The following is a 26,558-nucleotide window of genomic DNA, read 5'->3' on the forward strand; positions in this document are numbered from 1 at the left end:
ACCTATATAGCAGTAGATTAGGGTTTTGGGGGGCTCACAGTTTCCATGTAGTGGTTAGAGTGGCTTATGGGCCTGGCTCCTCCTCTCTATGGCTCACTAGCCCACCCAACAGGCTCCTTAAGACACCTGTGTGCAGTTCTGCTAGGCTTCCTCAGATGCTGTGGTTTTAAAGTCAGGTATGTACCTTTTTGTTCTCATTTTTGTGTGGTGGAAGGGAGTCAGGGGATGTCTTACCTTGATGCCTGCAGTGGTCAGTTTGGGCACCTTTGTGGCACTTCTAAAACAGGTCTAGTTCTAAGCCTATATATTCCATCCAGGGTGTCTTGCAAAATGTTTGATTATCGCTGCAAGACGCCCGTGTCTAACCCGCTCAAAGCCTGCCTCTACCACGCCCATCTCGTGCTCTGAACGTACAGAGGCTGGAACACCTCACTAGATGAACAGAAAAACAATTTTGACGTCCAAGTGCCGACGGGATTCTTTTTGGATGTCTGGCTTTTTTAAAATTAGGGGCCCCATCATCTCTTTTCAGTAGTGCTATTGTGCCACATTGCGCATTTGCAGAACCGAAGACCTTATGCGGTGCTTCTAGTGTGTTAATGTACCTTAAATTTTAGCGTGCACTAAAGTGATGTAACATACACTGACCTGATTGGAAACAGGGCAGTCTACCATTCTTTTTCCATTCTGTGGACTTTCCCGCCAAAATTAAAATTGGTGAACTGCCCTGTTCCCAGTCAGGTCAGTGAACCCACTGTGTCCAAAGTCACACTGCAGACTTCGGAGCATACCCTGAAGAAAGCCACGGCATGACGGCTGAAAACGTCGGTTTCTACCTGATAAAGACGCAGCGAGACCCAGAAACCTGCAACAAGCACAAGGCCAGCTGCAGAAACCCTGAGAGAGTATCATTTTATGTTCTGGTGTTTTGTTTTCTTTCTATTTATTAACTTTAAAAAAGTGGACTAATAAGGTTACTGCACCAAGTGTTTACAGGTATAAATTCATGAGAGAGAAAAAATTGTGATTTTTCTTTGCTGTCGCTAGATGGTGCTCATTGTAAAACCATGGTCACCCATTCACGTTGTGCATTTTTTTTGTTTGTTTTTAAGTAGGGTAGTTAAACTTCTTTAAATACTTTTAGAATATATCACCTTCGGTATTAGGAAAGCAGCTGTGTCTGTTTGTATGGTGGAAAGGGATCTGCAACGATCCTTCCTACTGAAGTGGAGGGTTTAGTGCATTGCCTCCTAGCGCAAGGATGATCTTTGGAAAGTCACTTAACCAGCCATTGTATTAAAATCCTGGGTTGATTTTGCATCATAAATTGGAACAATTCTGTGCGTTCATAATCTACGTTTTTTTAAATTTCCCTTGTTCACTTTTACTTTCAGCTGTACATGATATGTATAATTGAAATGACTAAATAATTTCATTAAAAATCCTGTGAGTTGCCGGTAAATTATAAAAATGTATTAAACAATCTTACAACTTATTCCATGGGGTCCCCTTCCCTACGTATACACTTTTCCAACGTTGTTTACACTTCTGGAAACAGTCCTTAAATGCATCTTCAGGACTTGGCAAAAGTTGCTGTGTTGAATCACTTTCCTTTGAGTGTGGATTTAAGTTTAGGAAACAAAGTGGTCGCCAGGTGCCAAGTCCGGAGCGTAAGGTGAGTGGGGGTTTTTGCGCAAAACTCGTGAATTTTGATGGCAGTGTGGGCGGGTGTGTTGCAATACAGGAACCATAACTGCCCCCTCTGTTAGAATTTCCTCTTAACAGTTAGTACAAGAGTTGTTGATGGTCTTCCAGTTTGTGAATTATTGTCCACTGATTCACAACCACTTTTGAAGTGTGAATACCATTCAAAACATCTTCCATGACTAATATGTTCCCCATAAGCCACTTTCAACATTTCTGTAGCGGTCTTACCCAAGCAGTGGCTTCCCCCAAGTCTTTCTCAATAACAGATTATGGACTTTTACTCCAGGAACCAGCTGCCTTATCTGCTCTTATCACAACCTCTGGCAATGTGTTGCAGAGCTTCCCTATTCTCTGAGTAAAAAAAAATATTTCTCTGTCCCCTAGTCTTTGTACTTTTTGACAGAGTGGAAAATCGATCCACTTGTCCCCGTTCTACTCCACTCCGGATTTTGTAGACTTCAATCCTATCTCCCCTCAGCCGTCTCTTTTCTAAGCTGAAGAGCCCTAAGGCAGGTGTTGGATTTTGTGGTTCTCTCTCTGATAGTTGGGGGCACCGCAAAGAAAGCTCTGAGAGTCTGGACCCGGCCCAGTGCAATTCAGCTAGTGCAGGGACCTTGGGGCTGCTAAACTCAACCCAAATGCCCCCCTCCTTGAATAGTGTGGTGGGGGGAGACCTCCAGAGCTGGCACTGCTCTTCTGAGCGAGTCCTGCGCTGCTCGACTGCGCCTCTAGGGGGCGTCCGAGAGCTGCGATCGGGGCACGGCGCGGTGCCACCTCCCCGGGGCGGAGACGGGGGAGGGAGGGAGCCGCCTCTCCCCTCCCAGCTCTGGGGGAAGAGAGCGAGAGCGGAGCGGCCTCAGCGCTCCCCAACCGAACCATGCCGAGGCGGAGCGTCGTGCAAGTGAATGTCCTGGACGTGCAGAAGAGGCGCATCCCCAACAAACACTACGTGAGTGGCGACCCTCGGGGGGGGGGGGGGGAACTTTTGCAACTGCCCCTTCCCGGGCGATCGGGGCTGATTTCCAGATGAGAGGGAGCTTCTTTGAGATGTGCAATGATTGCCCTGGCATTTGAGGAGGGGAGGGGGTGCTATTGAAGTTGGTTGCGGGGGGGGATGTCTGTAAGATGAGAATAAGGGGTGCCTGGCTGTCCAGGTTGAACAAGGCTCCCTGTCCACGTGCCACCCCCTGTGGCTCTGGTGGCCATTGTGGAGCTTGATTTGCACTTGGACCCTGATGGCAGATGTCGGTCCGATGAGTTGTGCCAGATTAGGAAACCCGCTTTGTAACTTCTTTGGGTCTGATTTGTTACAAGGGCAGATGAGCTTTGCAAGACCAGAGGGCACTTTGCCAGGTACAGGTAGGGCAGAGTATAGCCCACCTCCTTAGGGGGGGTATAGAGCATTTAGCTGCAATTGTAAACTTTAGGGTTTTTTTTTACTAATGCTCACTTAAAAGGACCCCTTAGTCTTATTCGTAGGACGATTGATTTGGTATAAACATATGCACATAAGTAGGATGATGGATTAAAAACACCACCACAGAGCTCTGTGTATTTCAGTATAGAGCCCAGAATGATCTCACAATATTTACGTCCATTCACACCTGTAGTGAGCCCTGAATGAACTAGGGTGATTCTGTTAATAGTTTGATGAGTTTGGGAAGGGGTAAAACACGGACCTGACAGACCTCATGGATCTAAACCCGCAGGGCCTTAAAAATCTGAGGTCCGTGTCCCTGCCATTTGTAGTTTCTGTCTCTGACAGATCTTCATGAGATTTTAGCGCTGACGGATCCGTCTCAGCATAGGGAGGGAAAAGTATTAGGATCCATCAGCGCTAAAATCTCTTCGAGGTCTGTCAGAGCCAGAGCGGCAGAACAGAAGCCAAGAGAGCGGGGACATAGGTTTCGGACGTGCGTTATGGAAAAGAAGTCTCCAAACGTTGCTGGTTGCTGCCGGGGGTCAGTCTGAGGATCGTAGGCATGAGGCAGAGCCTTGGCTGCTTTCCTTCCTCTGAATTGCTCGATGTACTCCTCTGCTCTGCCTTTCATGGAGAAGGGGTAAAACGCGGGCCTCAAGATCTCGATGAGATTTTAGCGCTGACGGATCCTAATACTTTTCCCTCCCTATGCTGAGACGGATCCGTCAGCACTAAAATCTCATGGAGATCTGTCAGAGACAGAAACTACAAGTGTCACGGACACGGAACTCAGATTTTTAAGGCCATGCGGGTTTAGATCCGTGAGGTCCGCGTTTTACCCCTTCCCAATGAGTTCCAATTCAGCAGCTTCATGCTGGAATGTCTTTTTGAAGGTCAGATAGAGAATGAGGAAGCTTGAAATGTTCTTCCACTAATATTTCTTTTTGAATGTTGCTTTGTTTTTAAATATCGGACTTGTGTTATTTATTATTTTTCTTGAGCCTGACCTGTTTGGCCTCTGTAGACAGTTTGGTGGCAGATGATGGAGGAAGAACAGGTGACTGTCGTTGATAATGGAGGGCACAGTTGGCATCTGGCACTGTAAACTCCCTGATGTAGGACCAGGAGCCAGCTTTTCTGGGTGTGCTAAATCCAATAGAAACCAGTGTTCCATATTGAGGGTGCTCAAGCACCCAGAGCATCCGCCCAGCTGGATCCTTCAGTCCCTGAGTTGATCGTTGTTGTGTAGTTTGTGGCTGCTGGTGAGCATCCATGTTAACATAAGAATCTGTTCATGGGCCAGGATAAGGCTGTCACCCAAAGATGTCTAAGATTGGTTGTAGATCCTTGATGAAAACACTACCACTTTCTCACGGTTCTTCAGTAGCAGCCATAGCTTGCCTAACCTAACCTCAAAAAGATACTCGCCAGCAACAACAAACTACACCATCATGATACCAACTGATCATGCCTTATTCTTGTATAGACTATTCGAGTAGGATCTTATTTTTGAATTCTAGGTCACAAGTGGTTTCTGGGAAGGGGTTGTGTCTGATGGGAGGAGGCACTTGGGATGTGGTTTGCCTCTGGGGTCTGTCTCATCCCTATTGTACTTAATTGTTGTTTGAGTTCACTGGTTCCTCTTGTTCATTCTCTTCACTTCAAATTCCTACTAACCTCTTTCCAATCTACCCTTTCGCTTGCAAAACAAGACTACTCTGCCCACTTGACTGATTCTCTTGGATCCAACCCTCACCATCTCTTTTCGACGCTCAACTCTCTGCTCAAAGTGCCCTCACTTCCAACGCCTCCTTTGCTATCTCCCCAGACCATGGCTGACTACTTCCACGACCAGGTTCACAATATTAACCTCGAGTTCTCAAGGTTCTCGAGTTCTAAGTTGCCTCCGCCTCTCCCTCCTCCCATCCACCCTGCCAATCTCTGCCACCTTTTCTTTCTTCTCTGAAGCCACAGAAGAGGAAACTGCACATCATCTTCTCTCATCTTCCTCCAAACCCGCTACTTCTTCCTCTGATCCTATCCCCAACCATCTACTGATCACCATCTCTCCTACTGTCATCCCCACTCCAAACTCGCTATTTCTTCCTCCGATCCTATCCCCAACCATCTACTGATCACCATCTCTCCTATTGTCATCCCCACTCCAAACTCGCTACTTCTTCCTCCAATCCTATCCCCAACCATCTACTGATCACCATCTCTCCTACTGTCATCCCCACTCCAAACTCGCTACTTCTTCCTCCGATCTTATCCCCAACCATCTACTGATCACCATCTCTCCTACTGTCATCCCCACTCCAAACTCGCTACTTCTTCCTCCAATCCTATCCCCAACCATCTACTGATCACCATCTCTCCTACTGTCATCCCCACTCCAAACTCGCTACTTCTTCCTCCAATCCTATCCCCAACCATCTACTGATCACCATCTCTCCTACTGTCATCCCCACTCCAAACTCGCTACTTCTTCCTCCAATCCTATCCCCAACCATCTACTGATCACCATCTCTCCTACTGTCATCCCCACTATCTGCCATTTCCTCAACCCATTGCTTTGTACTGCAACTGTACCCAACCTTTCTCATGTAAATTTGGCGAACCTCATTTGCAGTGCAGTTCTTTGAGAATGACTCGTCTTTTTTTTCATCGTTAGATTTACAGCCGCTACAGCGACCCGTCAGATTTTACTGGCAGTATAAGAGAATCTGGCCCTAAATACGCAGTTTGGGGGTGCTCAATTGTCGGTCAAAAACCAACCTCCTTTCCGTTTCCTGAGCCACCCTTTGAAGCAAAGTCTCAGCAGCTGTATTTAGAACTTAGAAAATGACCTCTGAAATTATAGACTCGTCCTTTAGCTTCACTTAGATCTGAGCACCAATGACGTGATGCAGATTTCCCACCGCATCCAGCCAAGTCTGGGGCTCATTTCTGTGAATGCAGGTTTGCCCCAGAAGCAGGCTTCTTTACTTGCTTACTGACGTTTCAACCTCTCTTACTTTTGATGGACTTCTTTATATTGAGATGAAGTGGCTTTGTAATACCACTGACTTGTCCCTTTTTTTCTGTTGTGAAATCTTTGAAGACAGAACAATAGGGAGACTTATTCTACCAGCAGTAAAGCCCTGCTTAGAATGGTTTCTTCCGAGTAGCCTAGTCAGAGGCTGACTAATTGTGCATCTGTTCTTGCTACAACATTCAAAACACAGAAGTATATTCTTACTTTTGAGATAAAGCTTTCTTGTACGTCTAGACCCTCCATGACTACTTACAAATTTTCTAGGATGTGGTTTGGATTTGTTTAAATGCAATGCCAAGGGGTGATGTCACCATTGTGAAATTTACAAGAAATGGGGACACTGTCATATCCTTTGAATGTATAAATTGATTTGCTGGGGTTTATTCTTAGTATTTTCTGTTTGACAATAAAAAGTTTGAACTAAAATGAAAAGATGCAAAATCTCCAGAAATGCTCTGGGGGCAGTGTCTCCAAATGGGTTAGTTTTGGGCAAAGCATGGCAGTAATGATGCTCATTCCTGGGCCAGGGTATGTGGAGCATGACCTTGGTCTCAGATTTATTACTTTTTAAGGTTCACCATACTTCTTGCTTCTTGAAGGGGAGAGTAGATGGCGTCGATGGCCATATGGTCTTTATCTGCCTTAATTTGTCTCTGTTTCTATCGTGTCATACTGGGTCAGACCAAAGGTCCATCAAGCCCAGTAGCTCGTTCTCACGATGGCCAAAACCCAAAGAGTAGCAACATTCCATGCTACCGATCCAGGACAAGCAGTGGCTTCCCCCAAGTCTTAATAACAGACTATGGACTTCTCAAGTTATAAGGATATAATTCCTTATACAGCCACCTATCCAAGCATGCTTGAAAATTCCTTTTAATCAAGCATGTGGCACCCAACACAGTGGAAAATAGTATTTTCGCTCCACTTTCTTGGTTTCTGACTGCATATCTTGGTAGTGGAGGAACTTCTCCTTCTGCACTCGGTTCATTGAATGATTCCTTGAAACTGACACCTCTGTAATCGGTGCAATTCTGGTGCTTTTCTACTTTAGCCAAATATCCAGTTTTCGTGCATCAAGTTTATTAGTTAGAATGGGGACATCCCAGATGATCACAGCTTCTTTACTTTCCATAACTCTTTTTGGGTCATGATGCAGTAGAGCGATGTTGCAATGTCTACGGATGAGACATGCCACCTTTTTTGCCTTTTTGTACACAAATTTTCTGCCATTAAAACTTTGCAGATGAGTGACCGTTTTGGGTTGAGGAAATATGACCATATAACACCTTTTTTCCGGAGGTTGCCGATGGAGGCGCGTTTGAAGTTCAAATTTGGTTGTTTCTGTTTTAAGGTTCTGTTCGGTCTTATCCTTAAATATTTTATCAATCTCTTTTTCTTTGCAACTAGCAAACACAGGAGAAGTTCACCCTCAAACTTTATTTTCCCGCCTGTCAAAGGTTGTAAACTTAAAAAAATCAACACCGTTTTTGTCATATCAGGCGGCATTATGGGGCAGGGATTTGCAACATTTGATCGTGTCTTCAGGCTCCTATGTGGAATTCAGGAGACGCTGAAAGACACATTTGTTTACTAAATATTTGGATAATTAGTTTTAATTTATACCAAGATCGTAAACTAAGGGCCTGTTTTACAAAGCCACGCTAGCAGCGGCAGCACGGTAACGGTCCCGAAGCCCATAGAGATTTAAAGGGCTTCAGGGCTGTTGCCACGCGGCTTTGTGAAACAGGCCCTTAGTAATCCATTCAGACCTTATAGTTTATTTATTTTTTTTTTATTTATTTATTCAGACCTTATAGTTTTATTTTTTAACTACTTGGGTATTCAACTTTGTCCTAAATGTACATGCTAACCTTTTGTAAACCGCATAGAACTTCACGGCCCTGCGGTATATAAGCTGACTGTTCTGTCATGTTACAGAATCTACAAATGTCTTAGAAAAACCTGGCCTGGCAGTTGCAATGGAAGTGTTTCATTTTGCCATTCAGAGAACGTGGATTTAATTATTAGATGGAGCCTGTGGTCTCTTAGCTGTCATGGGCTGGGGAAGTGGCAGAAATTCACATTCCCAGTGGCCATCAGATATGCTCTGAGGAAGTCCTGGTTGAGAAATATGACTATGATTGCTCTTAAGCTTCCACGGCTGGTGGCATGAGTTTTCCAGTTTTCTGTTTCTTGCCTCATCATGACGCCATCCGCGGAAGCCTAAGAGCGCACATAACCCATCTTTGTGGGGAGAAAATTTTTAAAATTCAGACATTTTTTACCAATGGACTTTCCCGCCAAAATTCAAATTTGTGACCAGCGGTCTGTCCTGCCAAGATTCAAATTCATGACCAACGGACTTTCCTGCTTCATTCAACTCAAGCCCCAGCCAATCAGGTTTGATGACCTACTACATATAAAGATAAACTCCAGACCTCGCAACATGCCCAGAAGAAAACCACCGCGTGAGGATCGCGAATCAGAAAATAATGGTATATATTGAAGAACTAAGGCCAGTACGGGGCAGACTTGCATGGTGTGTGTCTGTATATGGCCATTAGGTTGAGGATGGGATGGGCTGGGCTTCGAGGTAGCAATGTCAGATAGGCAGGCTAAGACTCGGATCTGAATGTCTTTAGAGATTTCAGGTGTAAAGAGGTGACGCTGAAGGCCATTGGAGGAGATTAGCGCACCAAAGGATGGAAAAAAAGAAACGGTCCCAGGACAGAGCCCTATGGTGCACCGACTGATAGTAGAATGGCGTCTGAGGAGGACCCACCAGCGCATACATTAAAAGTGCGAAAACTTGATAAATAAAAAAAAAAAAGTGCGGTGGGAAAGGTGGAAAGAGCTAACAGAAACCCCCAACAAAGATAGGGTGGTAGTGATCTACTGTGTCGAAAGCTGCAAATAGATCAAAGAGGACGAGGATGGAGTAGAGGCCTTTGGAGCAGGTCATTGCGGACTTAAGGGCAGTTTGTGTGGAATGAAGAAGGTGAAAGCCCGATTGAAGAGGGTCAAGGATACCATAAAATATTTTCTAAAACAAAAGCCAAACATTTCATATCGATCCTACCCCCATGCGGCAGCCAGTAAAGTTTCTCCAAAAGAAGGGAGACACAGTCAATTCTGGTCTTGCTGAAATTCAGGCAGAACCAAACGAGTTCAGAGCTGGGATTTACGGTAAACACCAGTCAATATACCGCTTCAGTTCACTGTGATTTGTGAAAAGAAAGCGAGGAATGCCTAGGAAGTAGAGTACGTTTACAAGTGAAAAAACTTCACATCTTACATTTTCCGTATTACATCACCTCTAGAAACATGCTCGGCAAACAGGATGCAGGTGATAACCTTTAATTGCATTTCTCAGCAGCTTACAAGAAACCAGTTCGAGCTGAGAAAGGGGGGATGGCTTGAGAGTCTGAGCTGTCGCTGAGCAGACGGCATTAGGGAGGTGTGTGGTGAACTTAACACAAAGCATGAATTTCCAGCTGAAAATTCATCTCGATTTAGGAGCTTATGCGCAGAAATGTAGGATTGGTATTCGTTTGCCTAGATTTCAGAGCCTAATTTATAATTCTAGCCTTGAACTTCAAGCTCAGGCTTGTAAGGTAACTTCTTTTCCCTGCCCTAAACCTGCCGCTGTTGCCGCCCACTTTTTTTCTTAAACTTTATTTGTATTTATTGAACAAATCATTACAAATTGTAACAGTCATATAAGCAACTCAGTGTTAACTTCCGTCACCATTCTTACAATTAGAAATTCCACCAAGAAACAAAATCAGTGGAATATAAATACTTCCTCAGACCACTACACAAATGGGGGGCGGGGAATAGAAAACAAAGGGAGATTTTGTTGCCTCCCACTTTTTATAGTCCTAAATTTTAAGAGTTTAGTGAAATGTTGAGTACAAAGGTATGCATTTAACGCTAGTAAATTTTCAAAGAGGCCAATTTAGGAGCAAAACTCAAAATGATGACCTAAATCCGTTTCACTCATTAGCGCAGGTGGAGTGGCATTGTCCAAGCAGTCCTGTGCGGCTGGCAGTGGGGATGTGTCTGAAGCAGACTGGACAGGAGTTACGAGAGCAGTGGGTGGGGTCATTGGTCTTTTCTGCCCTCTTCTACTTTTAAGTGTGTAAGACAGTGATAAAGGCACAGATGTGAGAGCATGGTAGGTTCTGTCATCCCTTGCTAACTTTGGTGACCTCAGGACTTGTCTGTGGCTACCAGAAATGTCTTGACGTTATTTAGGGTGCTCTGTGAAGGGTCGACAGTAGGGTGAAGAGTTGAAAAATAAATATCACGTTCAAATACTTGAAGGGTATTAAAGTAGACCAAAATCTTTTCCAGAGAAAGGAAAATGGTAAAACCAGAGGACATAATTTGAGGTTGAGGGATGGTAGATTCAAGAGCAATGTTAGGAAATTCTACTTTATGGAGAGGGTGGTGGATGCCTGGAATTCGTTCCTGAGAGAGGTGGTGGAGAGGAAAACGGTGACTGCGTTCAAAGAAGCGTGGGATGAACACAGAAGATTTAGAATCAGAAAATAATATTAAATATTGAACTAAGACCAGTACTGGGCAGACTTGCACGGTCTGTGTCTGTATATGGCCATTTGGGGGAGGATGGGGGCTGGGAGGGTGTAGATAGGCTGGAATAGGTTTTGACGGAGATTTCGGCAGTTGGAACCCAAGCACAGTACCGGGTAGAGCTTTGGATTCTTGGGCAGACTGGATAGGCTATTCGGATCTTCAACTGCCGTCATCTACTATGTTACTATGTTACAACAGACTAGGAAATTGTAGACAGGGGTCTTCCTGCCAAGTCTAGCATTCATAAAATATTTGGACTTGTGGTTGGAAAAAATAAATCCTTATGTGCATGTGTGTATATATATATATACATAGACAGTATAGGAAAGAGTGAGCTGAAATTTGCTTCCTTTGGTAATAATAAAACCCAAACTGTTAACTAGAGATCCAAGCAAGGGTCTCATCCCCAAGTCACCACTGGCTATTTTTCATCACGTTTTCACTTTTTTTTTCCATACACTGCAAATCTGGAATATCAAATCTAAGCATTTTATATTGTTAAAGGTTCCTTTATCTCACTCTTATATGGTCTTCTCTGCACGATAAGTCCATTTTTGGTATAAACACCCCCCCTTTTTCTATTTTTTTTTTTTTCCATATTTGCCATGTGCTTACGGCGCTATTAGCATGTAGTGATTTTCAGGAATTACTGTGGGAGCTCTTAGGTGGCAAAGACTCCTGTGCTAACCACGTGCTGATTTGCGGGGACGAGACGGGGAAATTGAATTCCTGTGGGCACGGGGACAAATTTGTCCCTGAGTCATTCTCTAGTTTCATTTTAGGCCAGTACTGGGCAGACTTGCACGGTCTGTGTCTGTGTATGGCCGTTTGGTGGAGGATGGGCAGGGGAGGACTTCAATGGCTGGGAGGGTGTAGATGGGCTGGAGTAAGTCTTAACAGAGATTTTGGCAGTTGGAACCCAAGCACAGTATAGGGTAAAGCTTTGGATTCTTGCCTAGAAATAGCTAAGAAGGAAAAAAAAAAAAAAAATTTTAATTGAATCAGGTTGGGCAGACTGGATGGACCATTCGGGTCTTTATCTGCCGTCATCTACTATGTTACTATGCCCACTCTCTGCTCCTAACGTGCCCCTTTAAAAAGTGCAACAGGTTATTTAGCATGCAGTCAGCACATGTACATATGAAAACTGTAATGCCTCCTGCATTAGGTCCATTTTTCTTTTGCCTAAAGTAGCTTATTAAAAGGGCCCCACACAAGGAGGCCTAGGTTACAGTGCCTACAAGATATTGGGAGGAAAGGATATAGGGTGGAACCATTTTGATTGTAACCACAGAAGGGTGGTACTTCGCGTCCCGTTCCTTTCCCCATTTCTTTTTTTGAATTCTTTATTTAACCCTTTAATTGGCAAATGGTGAAACGGCTGCTTTACGTAGCTTGATGGTGAACGAGAGCGACAGTGCAAGTAAACAGGCATTTGGAGATGCGGATCTCCCATAAGACCCATAGAAGACACATGTTGCTAAAGGGTTAACACGACAGATTGTATACTTGAAACTAGAGAATGACTCTGAGCTCTAGAATGTTGCTACTTATGATGTTAGTGTTTGAGGCTTGTGCAGATGAGGGCGGAGCTTAGGCATTGGTGGAATGAGGCATTATGACATCACAATCTGAGCTCTAGAATGTTGCTACTTAGGATTTGAAAGCGTTTGAGGCTTGTGCAGATGAGGATGGAGCTTAGGCATTGGTGGAATGAGGCATTATGACATCACAATCTGAGCTCTAGAATGCTGCTACTTAGGACCTTAAAGCGTTTGAGGCTTGTGCAGATGAGGATGGAGCTTGTAGGAACGGGCAGGGACAGGAAAAGAACGCACCGGGATGGGATGGGAAAATGAGTTCCCGCGGGGACGGGGAAAAATTTGTCTCCGTGTCATTCTCTACATGAAACTACAGCACGACTGACTCACCAATAACTTGACAATAAGACTATAAGAAATGTATGATGAGTGTAAATGTTGGGCAGGCTGGATGGGCCGTTCAGGTCTTTATCTGCTGTCATTTACTGTTACTGTGTTTCCCCTCACTAAGATTGCAATAGTAGTCAGCAATTTTTATTTTTTTTTTACTATCTTTAAGTAAATAAATCCCTGATGCCTCATTTGACAAGAGAGGATGGGCAACTTGCCTCCTGCCCAGGGTGGTCTCAGAGAGGATGACACACGGGATGGGCAAGAAGCAACCCCTTCTACCCTGTGGAATAGAGGGAGGTCTCAGAAGATAGGCAGCTGCTCTCCTGCCCTGTGGTACACAGCACGGACGAGTAGCTCCATATCCAGCTCTATGGTATACAGGCAGGACTCGGAGAGGACGTGACGCAGGCAGGTTCCTTCCAGGTTCCAACTGGGGTTTCTCTGCCTTGGTTGAATCTTTTCAGCAGAAATTTTCTCCCTGGCCAGCCCTGTACTCCTAATGAGAAACCTGGCAGATGATTCATGAAGAGATGGACCCTGGCCAAGAGCAGCAAAGAGCCTACAATGAATTTTTTTTTGTTTCCATTCTCCTTTTTTTTTCTTTCTTCCAGCTCTTATTTTTAGTATAAGGGTTCTCTATCTCCACGGATTTTAACTCTTGCTTTCTGGCCAGTCTTGGGTAGACACTCCTATCAGAAGATCCCTCCCTACCAGAGACTAGCTTTGCTCTGATTTATGGGGATGCACCCCAGTCTCTCTGGACAGCTGAGCTCTGCTGAATAAGTCTGGCACCACTAGCAAAGCTTGTCGGACATTGCTGCACTGTGGTTCCAGCCCTTATTTGCTGGAGACTTCTGAAGGCAGACCAGCAGACTTACAGTCAGAAAATATTGGCTTTCGCTCCACCAACTTTGGATTTGTCAGATCAGTGATGCTCTATGGCACGTCTTCCAAACGGACTTTCTTAAAGTAGCCTGAATGCTTACTATTGATTTCTGTATTTGATCCAGTACACAGTAAGAACATAAGAATAGCCTTACTGGTTCAGACCAGTGGTCCATCTACCGTAGTAGACTGTCTTCATAATGCCCAATCCAGGTCACAAGTACCTGGCAGAAACCCAAAGAGTAGCAACATTCCTTACAGAATCCCAAGGAATAGCAAGATTCCTGAATCCCAAAGAGTCGCAACATTCCTTACAGAATCCCAAGGACTAGCAAGATTCAGGAATCCCAAAGAATAACAAGATTCCTGAATCCCAAAGAGTCGCAACATTCCTTACAGAATCCCAAGGAATAGCAAGATTCCAGAATCCCAAAGAGTAACAAGATTCTAGAAACCCAAAGAGCGGCAACATTCCTTACAAGGAATAGCAAGATTCCAGAATCCCAAAGAGTAACAAGATTCCAGAATCTCAAAGAGTCGCAACATTCCTTACAAAATCCCAAGGAATAGCAAGATTCTGGAATCCCAAAGAGTAACAAGATTCCAGAATGTCAAAGAGTCGCAACATTCCTTACAGAATCCCAAGGAATAGCAAGATTCCGGAATCCCAAAGAGTCGCAACATTCCTTACAGAATCCCAAGGACTAGCAAGATTCAGGAATCCCAAAGAGTAACAAGATTCCAGAAACCCAAAGAGCAGCAACATTCCTTACAAGGAATAGCAAGATTCCGGAATCCCAAAGAGTAACAAGATTCGCAACATTCTTTACAGAATCCCAAGGAATAGCAAGATTCTGGAATCCCAAAGAGTAACAAGATTCCAGAAACCCAAAGAGCAGCAAAATTCCTTACAAGGAATAGCAAGATTCCGGAATCCCAAAGAGTAACAAGATTCGCAACATTCCTTACAGAATCCCAAGGAATAGCAAGATTCCGGAATGCGAAAGAGTCGCAACATTCCTTACAGAATCCCAAGGAATAGCAGATAAAGGTCATATGGCCTATCCATTCTACCCATCCACGCCATCCCTTTCCCTTAGATCCAAAGTACTTATCCCAAACTTTTTGAGAATTCAGATATATTTTTTGTCTCCGCCACCTCCACCCTGAGGCCATTCCACACATTTACCACCCTTTCCCTGAAAAAGTGAATGAATATATTTTGTCCTGGATCTAAAGTACTGGTAAATGTAACATATCCAGATACAGAACAAAAAGTTTAAAACCTAATATCATTAAGAGTCGGAGAAAGATCCAATTGTAACCATCTATATTCTGGATCAGATATTTGTTTTACAATTTCAAAATTTACACCTTTTCTAAATTAAATAGCCGGTCCTCCATTTTTCTTTTGAGCACGTATATAGCAGCACTCTTTAACCCAGCCACCAATTATGTATGCATGTATGGTTTTTTTTACTCTCTGCAAATGGGATGGGATGGGAGGATTTGGGGATAGTTTTTTGAAATTTCATGAATACCCTTTGCATTGTGATGATATAGTTTATAAACAAGCTTTTCAGAATTTATATTCTCTCCTGTGTATGTTTATTGTATAAAATTTCAAGAAAAAATTTTGGAACTGAAAGAAAGAGTCTAAATTTGATGTATAGTAGACTCCGTAGCCCTAGAGAGCAAGGGAGGGAAGATTTCAAACTTCATGGTTTGGGATGGATTCCATGTCCTCTCTCTCTTGCCCTGCTTTTCTCAGACCAGAGAGGAAGGGGGTGGGGGAGGGACAAATCTGGTGCACTTTTCTTGCACTTTTGCCAAAGACGAATAAAGTTCCTTATCGGCCTCAAATGTTTCCTTCCCTAGATTAGATGCACACAATCACAAACACATGACGAGGGCTGTACTAACAGGAACAATAAGAGCCCTGAGGGGGGTGTCAGCTTTTGTCACACCCAGGAGGGATCGTTCTTTGTTCACAGCCAGCTCTCTTGTCAGCTAACACCCGGACCGTTTCACGTGTACCTGGAAATCTGGAGGGCAGAAATGGCATAATTGGGCACAACTTAGTCCAGATGGGTGCTTTTTAAAAGACTTTTTGCTACGAACCATTTTTGCAATAAGAAAATCTGGCTAGGGATCATTTTTGAACCATTGGAAAGGATGACTTCGGAGGCAGGAGATATTATTAAAATGAGACTATTAAAAAAATCATGGTTATTACTAGTATGCAAAATGAGAGAGGCTCCCCAGGGTTCACTAAGAATCTGTGAACTTTTAATTACATCAGTAACTTTGGGAAATCCACTGCTTATTCCTAGGGTAAGCAGCATGAAATCTGGTTTTCTCCTTGGGTTGGCTACTAGGATACTGGGCTTGATGGACCTTTGGTCTGTCCCAGTATGGCAATCAAGCCATTGTGACATCGCTGCTGAGGTTGGCTCTTAAGCATTGGTGGAATGAGGCCTTATGGCATCATAATCTCAGCTCTGGAATGTTGCTACTCTTTGGGTTTCTGCCTGGTACTTGGGACCTGGGTTGGCCACTGTTGGAAAGAGGATACTGGGCTTGATGGACCTTTGGTCTGTCCCAGTATATGTTCTTATGTGAGCCAAGTATAGGACAATTGAGCCATTGTGACATCATTGATGAGGCTGGCTCTTATTGGTGGAATGAGGCACTATGATGTCACAATACCATCTCTGGTTATCAGAGGCTGAAACTTTTCACACTATTTATTTATTCACTTTTCTATCCTGTTCTCCCAGGGGGAGCTCAGAACAGTTTACATGGATTTATTCAGGTACTCAAGCATTTTTCCCTGTCTGTCCCGGTGGGCTCACAATCTATCCTGGGGTAATGGGAGGATTAAGTGACTTGCTCAGGGTCACAAGGAGCAGCATGGGTTTGAACCCACAACCTCAGGGTTCTGAGGCTGTAGCTTTAACCACTGCACCACACACTCCTCCAAAATTATATTCGTGCTTCGTGATAACGTCCTGCTTGCCCTCGCTGTCCTGAATACACATAGCAACGTGTCTTGTTGTTGCCCAATTTTAACAATGAGCTGTTGCTTGTATAATCAGGAATCATTCAACGGTATATTTCAGAGATGCAGTTCATTAGAAAGAGAAGATAAATCACTGGATTTACAGAGGCCGTTAGCATCCCTGTGCCATGGAAAAGCTCATGTTGGCCCGGGAAGCTCTATAAATATTTACATAGCCTTGACTGTTAAGGTTGGCTAATTGCCAGGCCAGGCCTTGTGTCACTGTCTCCTTCTACAGCTTCAATGGTCTGTTCTGTGTCCACTCTTATGTCTTCCAAACCCACAAGGATCTGAACAAGCACATTCTCCGACAGCCCAGCTCTTCAGATCCAACCATTTCCATGTTGTCGAGATGCAGAGGGCTATAACTAGGAGTGGAGTAATTCCCACATCCTCAGCTATGTTCCTCCATCAGCAGTCTAAGGAGCCCTTTTGCTGTGAGGTTTTCATAACCCAGTGCTACTGCGCAGTTCTGGGCTGGATTTACTATATTCATGGTTTCTGGAATTGGACATGAAATGACATTTTTTGGCAAATTATTTTTATCCTGGTGAATGTAAAATGTTAGTCAAGATTTAAAGCCGGGTTTGCCTTGTAGCTTAGAAGTTTGTGCTCTGCGCTTCCAATAAAGAGACCTGCAAGTCTGAGCTAGGCTAAAATCTTTTTTCAAACTAACGTGCCAATCTCCCGCATGCCTGCGTTCAGATTTTATTGCCCTATGGGTCACCCTGGTCACTGCTGCGGGAATGAGAAGTGTCTTTGGAGAAACCTTCCTGACTTGTGCCCACTAGACGTTAGGATACATGACGACTGCGATGAGAAAGGAGCAGAGTTTAGGAAGGGCAGTTGGGTTCTGAATGGCTCCCTAATAGGAGCGCTGAGATCTCCAGCTTCCGATGCTTAGTGACCATCATTTCCAATGCAGCCTCGTCCCCTGGATAAGATGCTCAGTTCGTAGAATCTTTCATGTCTGTGAGCCCCCCAACTTCATCACCAAAGACACCTGCTAGACAGTTGGCATCTCTTGGCCAGAAATAGCTAAGAAGAAGAAAAACATTTTAATTGAATCAGGTTGGGCAGACTGGATGGACCATTCGGGTCTTTATCTGCCGTCATCTGCTGTGTTCAAGAGAATGTCTGTTCGTGGACAGAACAGCATCAATTCGTGTGTCTTATCAGGTGGTCCCATATGTTCTGAGCTCATGAACAAGACAAGGGTCTAACATCCAGCTGTGTTGTGAGAGAGCCTCACAAATCAAATGTAGTTTTTGTTTCTAAATTGTTTTTAGTTCTATTTTCAAACATAGTAAGATATTTGTGGGTTTTGGCACTCACAACTTCAGTTATTTGCATGTTTCCCCCTGGACTTACTTTTTAAAAACTCTACAACTTACTTAAGGCCAACTCTGACCCAATCCCGCCTCCCAGACCCCTTCACAACGTACCTTTTAACGCCTGGAGGTCTAGCGGTGAAACAGGGCAGGAGCGATCTTTGCGCGCTCTTGCCCTTTGCTGAACCGCAAACAAAAATGGCTGCCCTGAGTTCCCGCTAACACTTGTATACACTCCTGCCCTGCTCCACTGCTAGACCGCCAGTCGTTAACAGTAAGTTGTGAAGGGGTCTGGGAGGCGGGAGGGAGCTGGGGATGGGGTCAGAGTCAGCCCTGGCTTTGCCCCCTAACCCCCACAAATATTGAGAGTGAAGTGTGTTTCTTATATCTATATCTATTTTATTGAAATTATACATGTGGTTTTATTTTCGTTAGTTAAGGGGAGGAGGGGGTGAAAATGTTTGTTGTTGAAATATTTGTATATTTAAAGTGCTTTTGTTTGATTTGATTATGTTTAAATTCACTGTTTTGCACTGTTAATAATTGAAAACTAATAAAGATTTATATAAAAAAAAAAGACACAGCATGTTAAGACTGGCATGGGGGGGGGGGGGGTATGTATCAACATGATTTCATACTTGGTGGTGATTGGTTTCCTCACATCCACCGAGTCTTTTGTTTAGTATATTGCGTTGCCGCTGCCATCTTCCTGTCTCGAGCCCAGTTGTGCCATGTAGACATTTTTTTCAGTGTTTAATAACTATAAATTCCAAAGATGAATAATTTAGAGAATATGAACAATTTGTTTTCAGAAATGGTCTGTTTAGTCCTTTAAAGATGGCATCTTAATTTTTATGTTGACTTCCAAAAACATGGGAGAACTCGTAGGTTTGGCAGCATAAAACCACTGGACTTTCAAAACATGAGTGCGAGAATGATTCATTGGCTGCACCGTAATTAAGACATCTGTTATCTTTTCTCTGACCCACAGGTGTACATCATCAAAGTCACACGGTCCAATGGCGCTACAGAGCTCATTTACCGACGGTACAGCAAGTTTTTCGACCTCCAGGTAAGGATGTGGCACATTTCGGTGCCTGTTTGGATCTGTTACTGTCATGACTTGTGAAGTGCATGCCGGATGTGGAATTCCCCGGCCCATGGGTACCTCTGTTTAGCTGCTCCCAGGGGATGGTGGGAAACTATTCTATAATGGCATCTGGGTATCCAAGTTCCATTATTGAATAATAATGTAACCCGTTATCGGTGCCTAACATTTACTTGCCATAGTCCTGGCGTAATATCAGTCATATCAAATGTGGCCGGAAATCAAGTGACTTGCAGTTGGACTTCCTGCACTATGCAAATATTTCCTGATGAGAGATGTGATGCCATTTGCAGATTCTTTCCACCTATCTCTGGCATTCATGACGTCGTTACTTTGCTCACTCCATCTATGAGAGAATTTAAGTTCAGCCTTAGTTGGCCCAAGCCTTTCTTTTGGGCCTTAGCTGAACCCCGACTATACTGATAACATGAAAAAGGCACCAATTATACTAAACGAGCTCAGACTGCGTTAAGATCTCCAGAAGAAGCAGAAGAAGCAGAGTCGGGAGGGAGACTCGTTTATCGCAGCTTCAGGATTGCATTTCTGTTCTCTTTAATTTTCTGTCACTGTGGCTGTTCTAATTTGGCCAAATCAAGAAGCTTCCACCAAGATATTCAGATAAGTCTATTTTATTTGTAACTGGATTTAAAGTCATAAGTTCACGTACTGGTGAATTGGTGGCGGCAGGATGAGGAGATGCAATGATGATCCTATAGAACAACCTGTTTTGTTCACTTCACTTGGACAATTGTAAAGTTGTGGGACTGAGCAGAGGATGTGGTAAGAGCGGAGAGCGTAGGGACAAGTTCCTGGAGGAAAAGTCCATAGCATGGCCATTTCATGGAACGGGCTCCCAGTGGAGGTGGTAGAAACGAAGACTGTACCTGAGCTCAAGAAAGCGTGGGACAAGTACCCAGGATCTGTACGGGAGTAGATGGTTTGGCTAGACAGGTCTGTGAAGTACTTTTATGTGTGTGCCATTCTACTTCGCCTTGCAAAAAGGCGGATTATAAATAAACAAACCATAAATGCTGTCATTTCTAAGTTTAAGAGATTTAATCTAAGTTCTCAGTAATGATTTCAAATTGCTTGATTTTCTCTCCCAGATGAGATTGCCTGTGGCCATCAAATGAAAGAGAGAGGCATCACAGTAGAATATAAAGCAACTTGTCTTCCACAAATAAAGCTTCCTCTTCTCTGGGTACAGCTGCTTCTTGGCTTGTGGAATCGCAGTTCACAGGGCAGTAGCTGAGAGGATGCTAAGTGCTTTGGATTCAATTTATCGCTCCTATCTAATCAGGAAGATGGAAGGAGGAAGGCCTTTTCCCATGAGATCTGGATTTGGGAATTGATAAATGGTATCAGCTAATGCTTGGGTGGTACAAGGAAGAGCCCAGAGGACAGAGAGAGGAAAACACTTTGAACGGCCAGGAAATACTTTTAAAACCAATAGGAGGAATTTTTTTTTTTCACTCAGAGAATGGTTAAGCTCTGGAATGTGTTGCCAGAGGTTGTGGTAAGAGCGGATAGCGTAGCTGGTTTTAAGAAAGGTTTGGACAAATTCCTGGAGGAAAAGTCCATAGCTTGTTATTGAGAAAGACACGGGGGAAGCCACAGCTTGCCCTGGATCGGTAGCATGGAATGTTGCTACTCCTTGGATTTTGGATTGGCCACCGTGAGAGCGGGCTACTGGGCTTGACGGACCATTGCTCTGACCCAGTAGGGCTACTCTTTTGTTCTTACATGCTAAAACACTGCTTCCAGTTGTCTAGCACAATGGGAAGATTTGACCTGAGAGCATTAGGTAAATAAATAAAGAATAAATATTGTTTTCTGTAAAATGTAATGACAATGAGGGCCAGTTTAACTATTACAAAAGCTAGGCAGTCACCGACACTGGCTGCCCAAAGCCAAACACTGTGTCCTCAAGGGCCTGATGCTAGTGTTCAGATCTTTGCACGGCAAGGCGCCAGGCTACGTGATCACCAAAGCTCCTCTGTACATGCCGAACAGGTCCCTCCGCTCCCAAGAGGAAATACACTTCAAAACGCTCCGCCCCCTCCTGGTCGTGTCCTTCAAGTGCAAACCGCCAAACGACGTTCCTACTCCCACTTCATGCCCCCGGGGGTCAGATCCCTTGAAGGACTCCTGAACTCTAGGAAAGCAATAAAAACAGACCTCTTCACCTAACTCCCACGACAGATTTCAAAGAAATGCATATTGGTACTAGATCCTCGGCAGGTGTCGCGTTAGGATAAAATCTCGCACTGTAAATATGACAAATTTAACCTGTGAACTGAATATTATGGATATTGGTACTCGATCCCTAATATGTGTTGAGTTAGGATAAAAACTTTATTTATTCGATTTTCTATCCTGTTCTCCCAGGGTTTACATGAATTTATTCAGGTACTCAAGCGTTTTCCCCTGTCTGTCCTGGCAGTCTTACAATCTATCTCATGTGCCTGGGACAGTGGGAAAGATTAAGTGACTTGCCCAGGGTCGCAAGGAACAGTGTGGGTTTGAACCCACAACCCCACTGCGTCACACTCTTCCCCCGTGTAACTATGGCAAACTTTAACCTGTTAAATGTGTATTGTGTGTTGATCTGTAACCCGTCCTGGGCTCTTTGGGGAGGATGAGATAAGTAGGAATCTGCTGTACGATTCCTAAACTCAGGATGCCCCAAGTAACCACATGTTTCTAATTAAGCCAACAGGAAAAGTTGGCCTGGCTCCGACTGCCGGGCGGGGAGAAGCCTCGTTCTCCTAGAGTCACCTTTCCACTTTCACCTTGGCCTCAACCGCAGAGAGCTGGCGTGGCGGAGTGCTGACGCAGGGCTTTCCTTCTGCTGGAAACAGGACAGGCGAGGTCTTTGAGAGCCACATTCCAGATGTGCTGCTACTTCCCAGAGGGTTCAGGCTTTTTGTAGGAAAGGGTTCATTTTTGTTTTTCTTCTACCATTTCACTGTAAACATCTGGCTAGGACTGAGGTTCACGACTGGCCACCCAAGGATTGGCCATGTAGGCAACCACAGCTGAATGACAACGTGGATCCAGCGCAGACGTCGGTGCTGTTCTCATCATGCTGGTTAGGAACTGCGTTACTGTCATTCTGACTGATTCCTGAATGATAAACTTTTTGGAGACAGCAGGAACATCTGGAACAACTGCAGCTGTTCCACATCTGCATAGTAGAATTCATCACAGGAAGTACGCTTTGCACACCCTGCAGAAATGAAGCAGTTCCATCTGTGTCTTAGCAAATGCGGTACGGAAGGGTGGGGGGGGGGTGGATGTGGCTTCCAGTCAAAAAGCAGGCAAGGGGCAACGGAGCAAAGAAGAAACTCCAGGCCAGAGTTTTCTGCTCAGCTCATTTCAAACTGTTCCTATGGTGGCTTTCTTGGCCGTTCTCAGCAGAGACATGAGGAGGCTTTACAGGGTGAGAAGTCTGTCCGTGCTGTATCCGTGGGGATTGAGAGGTGTTTCAAGAATAAGGATAGGCCAACGCGGATGAGATCACGTGTGGTTTTGAATAAACAAATTACATACCTACATTTTGCTTTGATGAAGTATTGCTCAGAAAAAGTGGAATTAGTCTCCTGCCTTGTCTGTTCCACCAAGAACATAAGAATAGCTTTACTGGGTCAGACCAATGATCCATCAAGCCCAGTAGCCCGTTCTCACGGTGGCCAATCCAGGTCCCTGGTACCTGGCCAAAACCCAAAGAGTAGCAACATTCCACAATCTCAAAGAGTAACAAAAGATTCTAGAACCCCAAAAAGTATCAAGATTCCATGCAGAATCTCAAAGAATAGCAAGATTCCGGAACCCCAATGAGAGCAACATTTCAGAGCTGAGATTGTGATGTCATAATGCCTCTCCACCAATGCCTAAGAGCCAGCCTCATCAGTGATGTTACAATGGCTTAATTGTCCTATACTTGGCTCACGTAAGAACATAAGAATAGCCTTACTGGGTCAGACCAATGGTCCATCAAGCCTAGTAGCCCGTTCTCACGGTGGCCAATCCGGGTCACTAGTACCTGGCCAAAACCCAAGGAATAGCAATATTCCATGCTACCGATACAGGGCAAGCAGTGGCTTCCCCCATGTCTTAGTAACAAACTATGGACTTTTCCTCCAGGAATTTGTCTAAACCTTTCTTAAAACCAGCTACGCTATCTGTTTTTACCACAACCCCTGGCAACGCGTTCCAGAGCTTAACTATTCTCTGAGCTTCGTGTAAAAGTGACCTGCAGACTTTGTCACACGGAGTTTCATTACTATTTTCAAAAGCAATGGATAAAAAAAATATATTATGCTGCCTGTGATTTTCCAGCCTGGAATGCAACGCTTGATGTCTCTAGATCCACTCAATACATCCTGACCAACGGCATCAAATCCATCCTTCCAAACGCTTTTGTTTTCTCTTGCCAGTGAGCTGACTCAGTGTCAGAGATGTATCTGTGGGATTACTCTGCTTCATGACTAAATGCCAAGAGCAGACCTGTTGCTCACCTCAGAGCGCTTGAGGAGGAATAAAAATACAAACCAATAGAGAGCGGAAAAACAGTATAATCACCAAACACGCTTCTACTTGTCATTAAAAACAAAACGGGTACATGTGTGTATCACAAACACTAATACAGAGGTACTAGAGCAAGTGCCAGCGAACATTTAAAGAGGTGGGGGGAGGGGCCAGTGCCCCCCCCCAACGAAGTCATCTGCCAGGGCGGTCATGAGCTGCCCATCCATTTCCTCTTTCCTGGCTGGTTCACCAGACTGAATGGGACATCAAGACCCTACAATACAGCCCCAAAACCTTAGAATTATTAGGAAAGAGATGGAGAATATCATAAAGCCTTGGGGGTTAGTATTCAGCCGGCAGCAGTGAGCGTTTTGCTGACCGCTGACCGCTTCATTCTCGGGCCATGTCTGCGCTTTGACATTGAACAGCTGGTTAAATCAATATTCAGAATTTAAGCAACTATGGTTTATTACATAAAGACTGCTGACTCCCCCTCCAGAACGTCCCAAAATAGCTGGTTTTCACTTAGACGCTAAGGCCCGGATTCTCAAAACAGCGCCATTCGGAAGGTGCCGGTAGGTGTCCAAACCGTGCCTCAGTTAAGTATTTTAATCGGCCATTAACAGTGCGGCAGTTGGCTGTGCCTTTAAAAACCAAGTTCCTGGAGGAAAAGTCCATAGTCTGATATTGAGAAAGACACGGGGGAAGCCACTGCTTGCCCTGGATCGGTAGCATGGAATGTTGCTACACCTTGGGTTTTGGTGAGAACGGGCTCCTAGGCTTGATGGACCATTGGTCCGACCCTTATGTTTTATAAAAAGTAATTAAGAAAAAAAGTAGGCACCTCTATCATGTCTACGCAAAGAGGCGTGGATATGAATGGGCTGGACATTCAGCGCCGCTAAGCGCGATTCTACGTCAAAAATAGGTGCTGGAAATGAAGTCTTTTGAAACCCTGATCTACATTTCCGATGTCTTTCTTTGACACCGACTGCGATTCTCAAAACCGGCACCGTAGTTTGCGTGATGTGCGACTGGTGCTGGTTTTTCAAGCACTGTTTTTAGAATCCAGGTGTAACTGCTAATTTTCAGCCGTGTTAACTGGTTAAGTGCCACTGAAAATTAGAGGATGGCCCCCAAAAAGCAGTTTGTGGCCATTTCCGGCTGGTTAATCGTTTTGTTGAATATTGACCAGCCGGCATCACTCCATGCTATAACTTCACCTGAGTACTGTGTGCAATTCTGGTCACTGCATTTCAAAAAAGATCTATCGGAGTTAGAAAAGTTACAGAGAAAGGTGACCAAAATGACTAAGAGGTTAAGACTCTTCAACTTGGAAAAGAGACAGCTGACGGGATGTATGAGAGAGGTCTACAAAATACTGAGTGGAGTGGAATGAGTAAAGGTGGATCAAATGTTTACACTTTCAAAAATGAAAGTCTAGGGGACACTCAAGTTACATGGTAATACTTTTAAAACAAAGAGGAGAAAATAATTTTTCACTCAAGACATAGTTAAGTTCTGGAACTCATTACTACAGGATGTGGTAAAAGCAGTTAGCGTAACTGGGTTTAAAAAAAGGTTTGGGTAAGTTCCTAGAGGAAAAGTCCAGAAACTGTTATTAAAGTAGACCTGGGGAGGCCACTCTTATCCCTAGGTATAAGCAATAGGGAATATCTCTGTTTGGGGGGGGGGGATTCTGCCAGGTACTTGTAATATGAATTGGCTACTTTTGGAAACAGGAAACTAGTCTTGAAGAACTAGTTGTTTGATCCAGTAACGGCAATTCTTAAATCCTATAGGGAACATGATGTATGGATTAGAAAGGATATAAATATATTTTTTTATGACGGAAGTAGAAAGAAATATATCCAATTATTGATGGTCTGAATCAATAGATTGACTTGGAGAGCCAGGTATCTTGTTTGCTTCCTCAGGCTCCTATTTGCACTTCCGAAAACTATTGAAAACATCTTTGTTTGTAAGATTTTTGGGAAATTAATGATTTAAGTCACAAATTTTTGTAATTCACTGTTTTGTACAGTCTCTTGCTTAAGTAAACCGCATCGATCTGGAAGCTTGTTATAGGGGAAAACATCCCCCAGGGATTCAAATAGGGGAAAACACCCTCCAGGGATTCAAATAGGGGAAAACACCCTCCAGGGATTCAAATAGGGGAAAACACCCTCCAGGGATTCAAATAGGGGAAAACACCCTCCAGGGATTCAAATAGGGGAAAACACCCTCCAGAGATTCAAATAGGGGAAAACACCCTCCAGGGATTCAAATAGGGGAAAACACCCTCCAGGGATTCAAGACAAAGTTAGACAAGTTCCTGCTGAACCAGAACGTACGCAGATAGGGCTGGTCTCAGTTAGGCACTGATCTTTGACCTAAGGGCCGCCGCGGGCACGATGGACCACTGGTCTGACCCGGCAGCGGTAATTCTTATGTTCTTATGTCTAGAAATGTAATGTTTATTTGGTTTTGAGTTTTTGCCTTTTGGTTACCCAGCAGGACTTTCTTCCCGCTACACACACTCTGGATCTCTGCTGGTAGCATAACGGAAGCAGGGCTGTTGCCTTGCAGCTGCTCAGCCTTAGTAAATGGCTTAAGTGTACATTTTTGAGGTTTCTGCTAAAGGAATTAGCCTGGGTTGAAGAGCCTCTGGGTGGTGTAGAATAGCTTCATGAATGTAGGCCCGACTCTGGAGGGGGAAGCCTTGAATTCTGCTCGTCGCGCTTCGGCCGCTTGAGACACATTGCTACAGCTACGGTACCGCGGAACAACGTGCATCTGTGGATATTTTGGTCCTGATTTAATAGGGTTTATTGGGGTTAGGGTGAATTTGAAAGCTTGCATTCCTGTGGAGTGCCCAAAGGTTGCATTCCAACTCTCACAATTAACAAAAGCCTTCTGAGCACAAATATATAAAAAAAATAAATT

The 26,558-nt window shown here is 44.2% G+C and overlaps 1 protein-coding gene across 3 annotated transcripts in view; it reads left to right on the forward strand.

The window, feature by feature from the left end:
- The first annotated feature begins 2,537 nt into the window (after nt 1-2,537).
- The window catches only part of SH3PXD2B (SH3 and PX domains 2B), a 79,389-nt gene continuing 55,368 nt past the window's right edge, over nt 2,538-26,558 (forward strand). For all 3 annotated transcript variants that reach the window (XM_033927460.1, XM_033927462.1, XM_033927461.1), the window contains exons 1-2: nt 2,538-2,656; nt 18,966-19,046. In XM_033927460.1, coding sequence (XP_033783351.1) covers nt 2,585-2,656; nt 18,966-19,046 — 153 coding nt within the window. In that variant the 5' untranslated portion in view covers nt 2,538-2,584. The remainder of the gene's footprint in view (nt 2,657-18,965; nt 19,047-26,558) is intronic.

This window comes from Geotrypetes seraphini, chromosome 18 (genome assembly GCF_902459505.1).
Source record: "Geotrypetes seraphini chromosome 18, aGeoSer1.1, whole genome shotgun sequence".
NCBI classification, from domain to species: domain Eukaryota; kingdom Metazoa; phylum Chordata; class Amphibia; order Gymnophiona; family Dermophiidae; genus Geotrypetes; species Geotrypetes seraphini.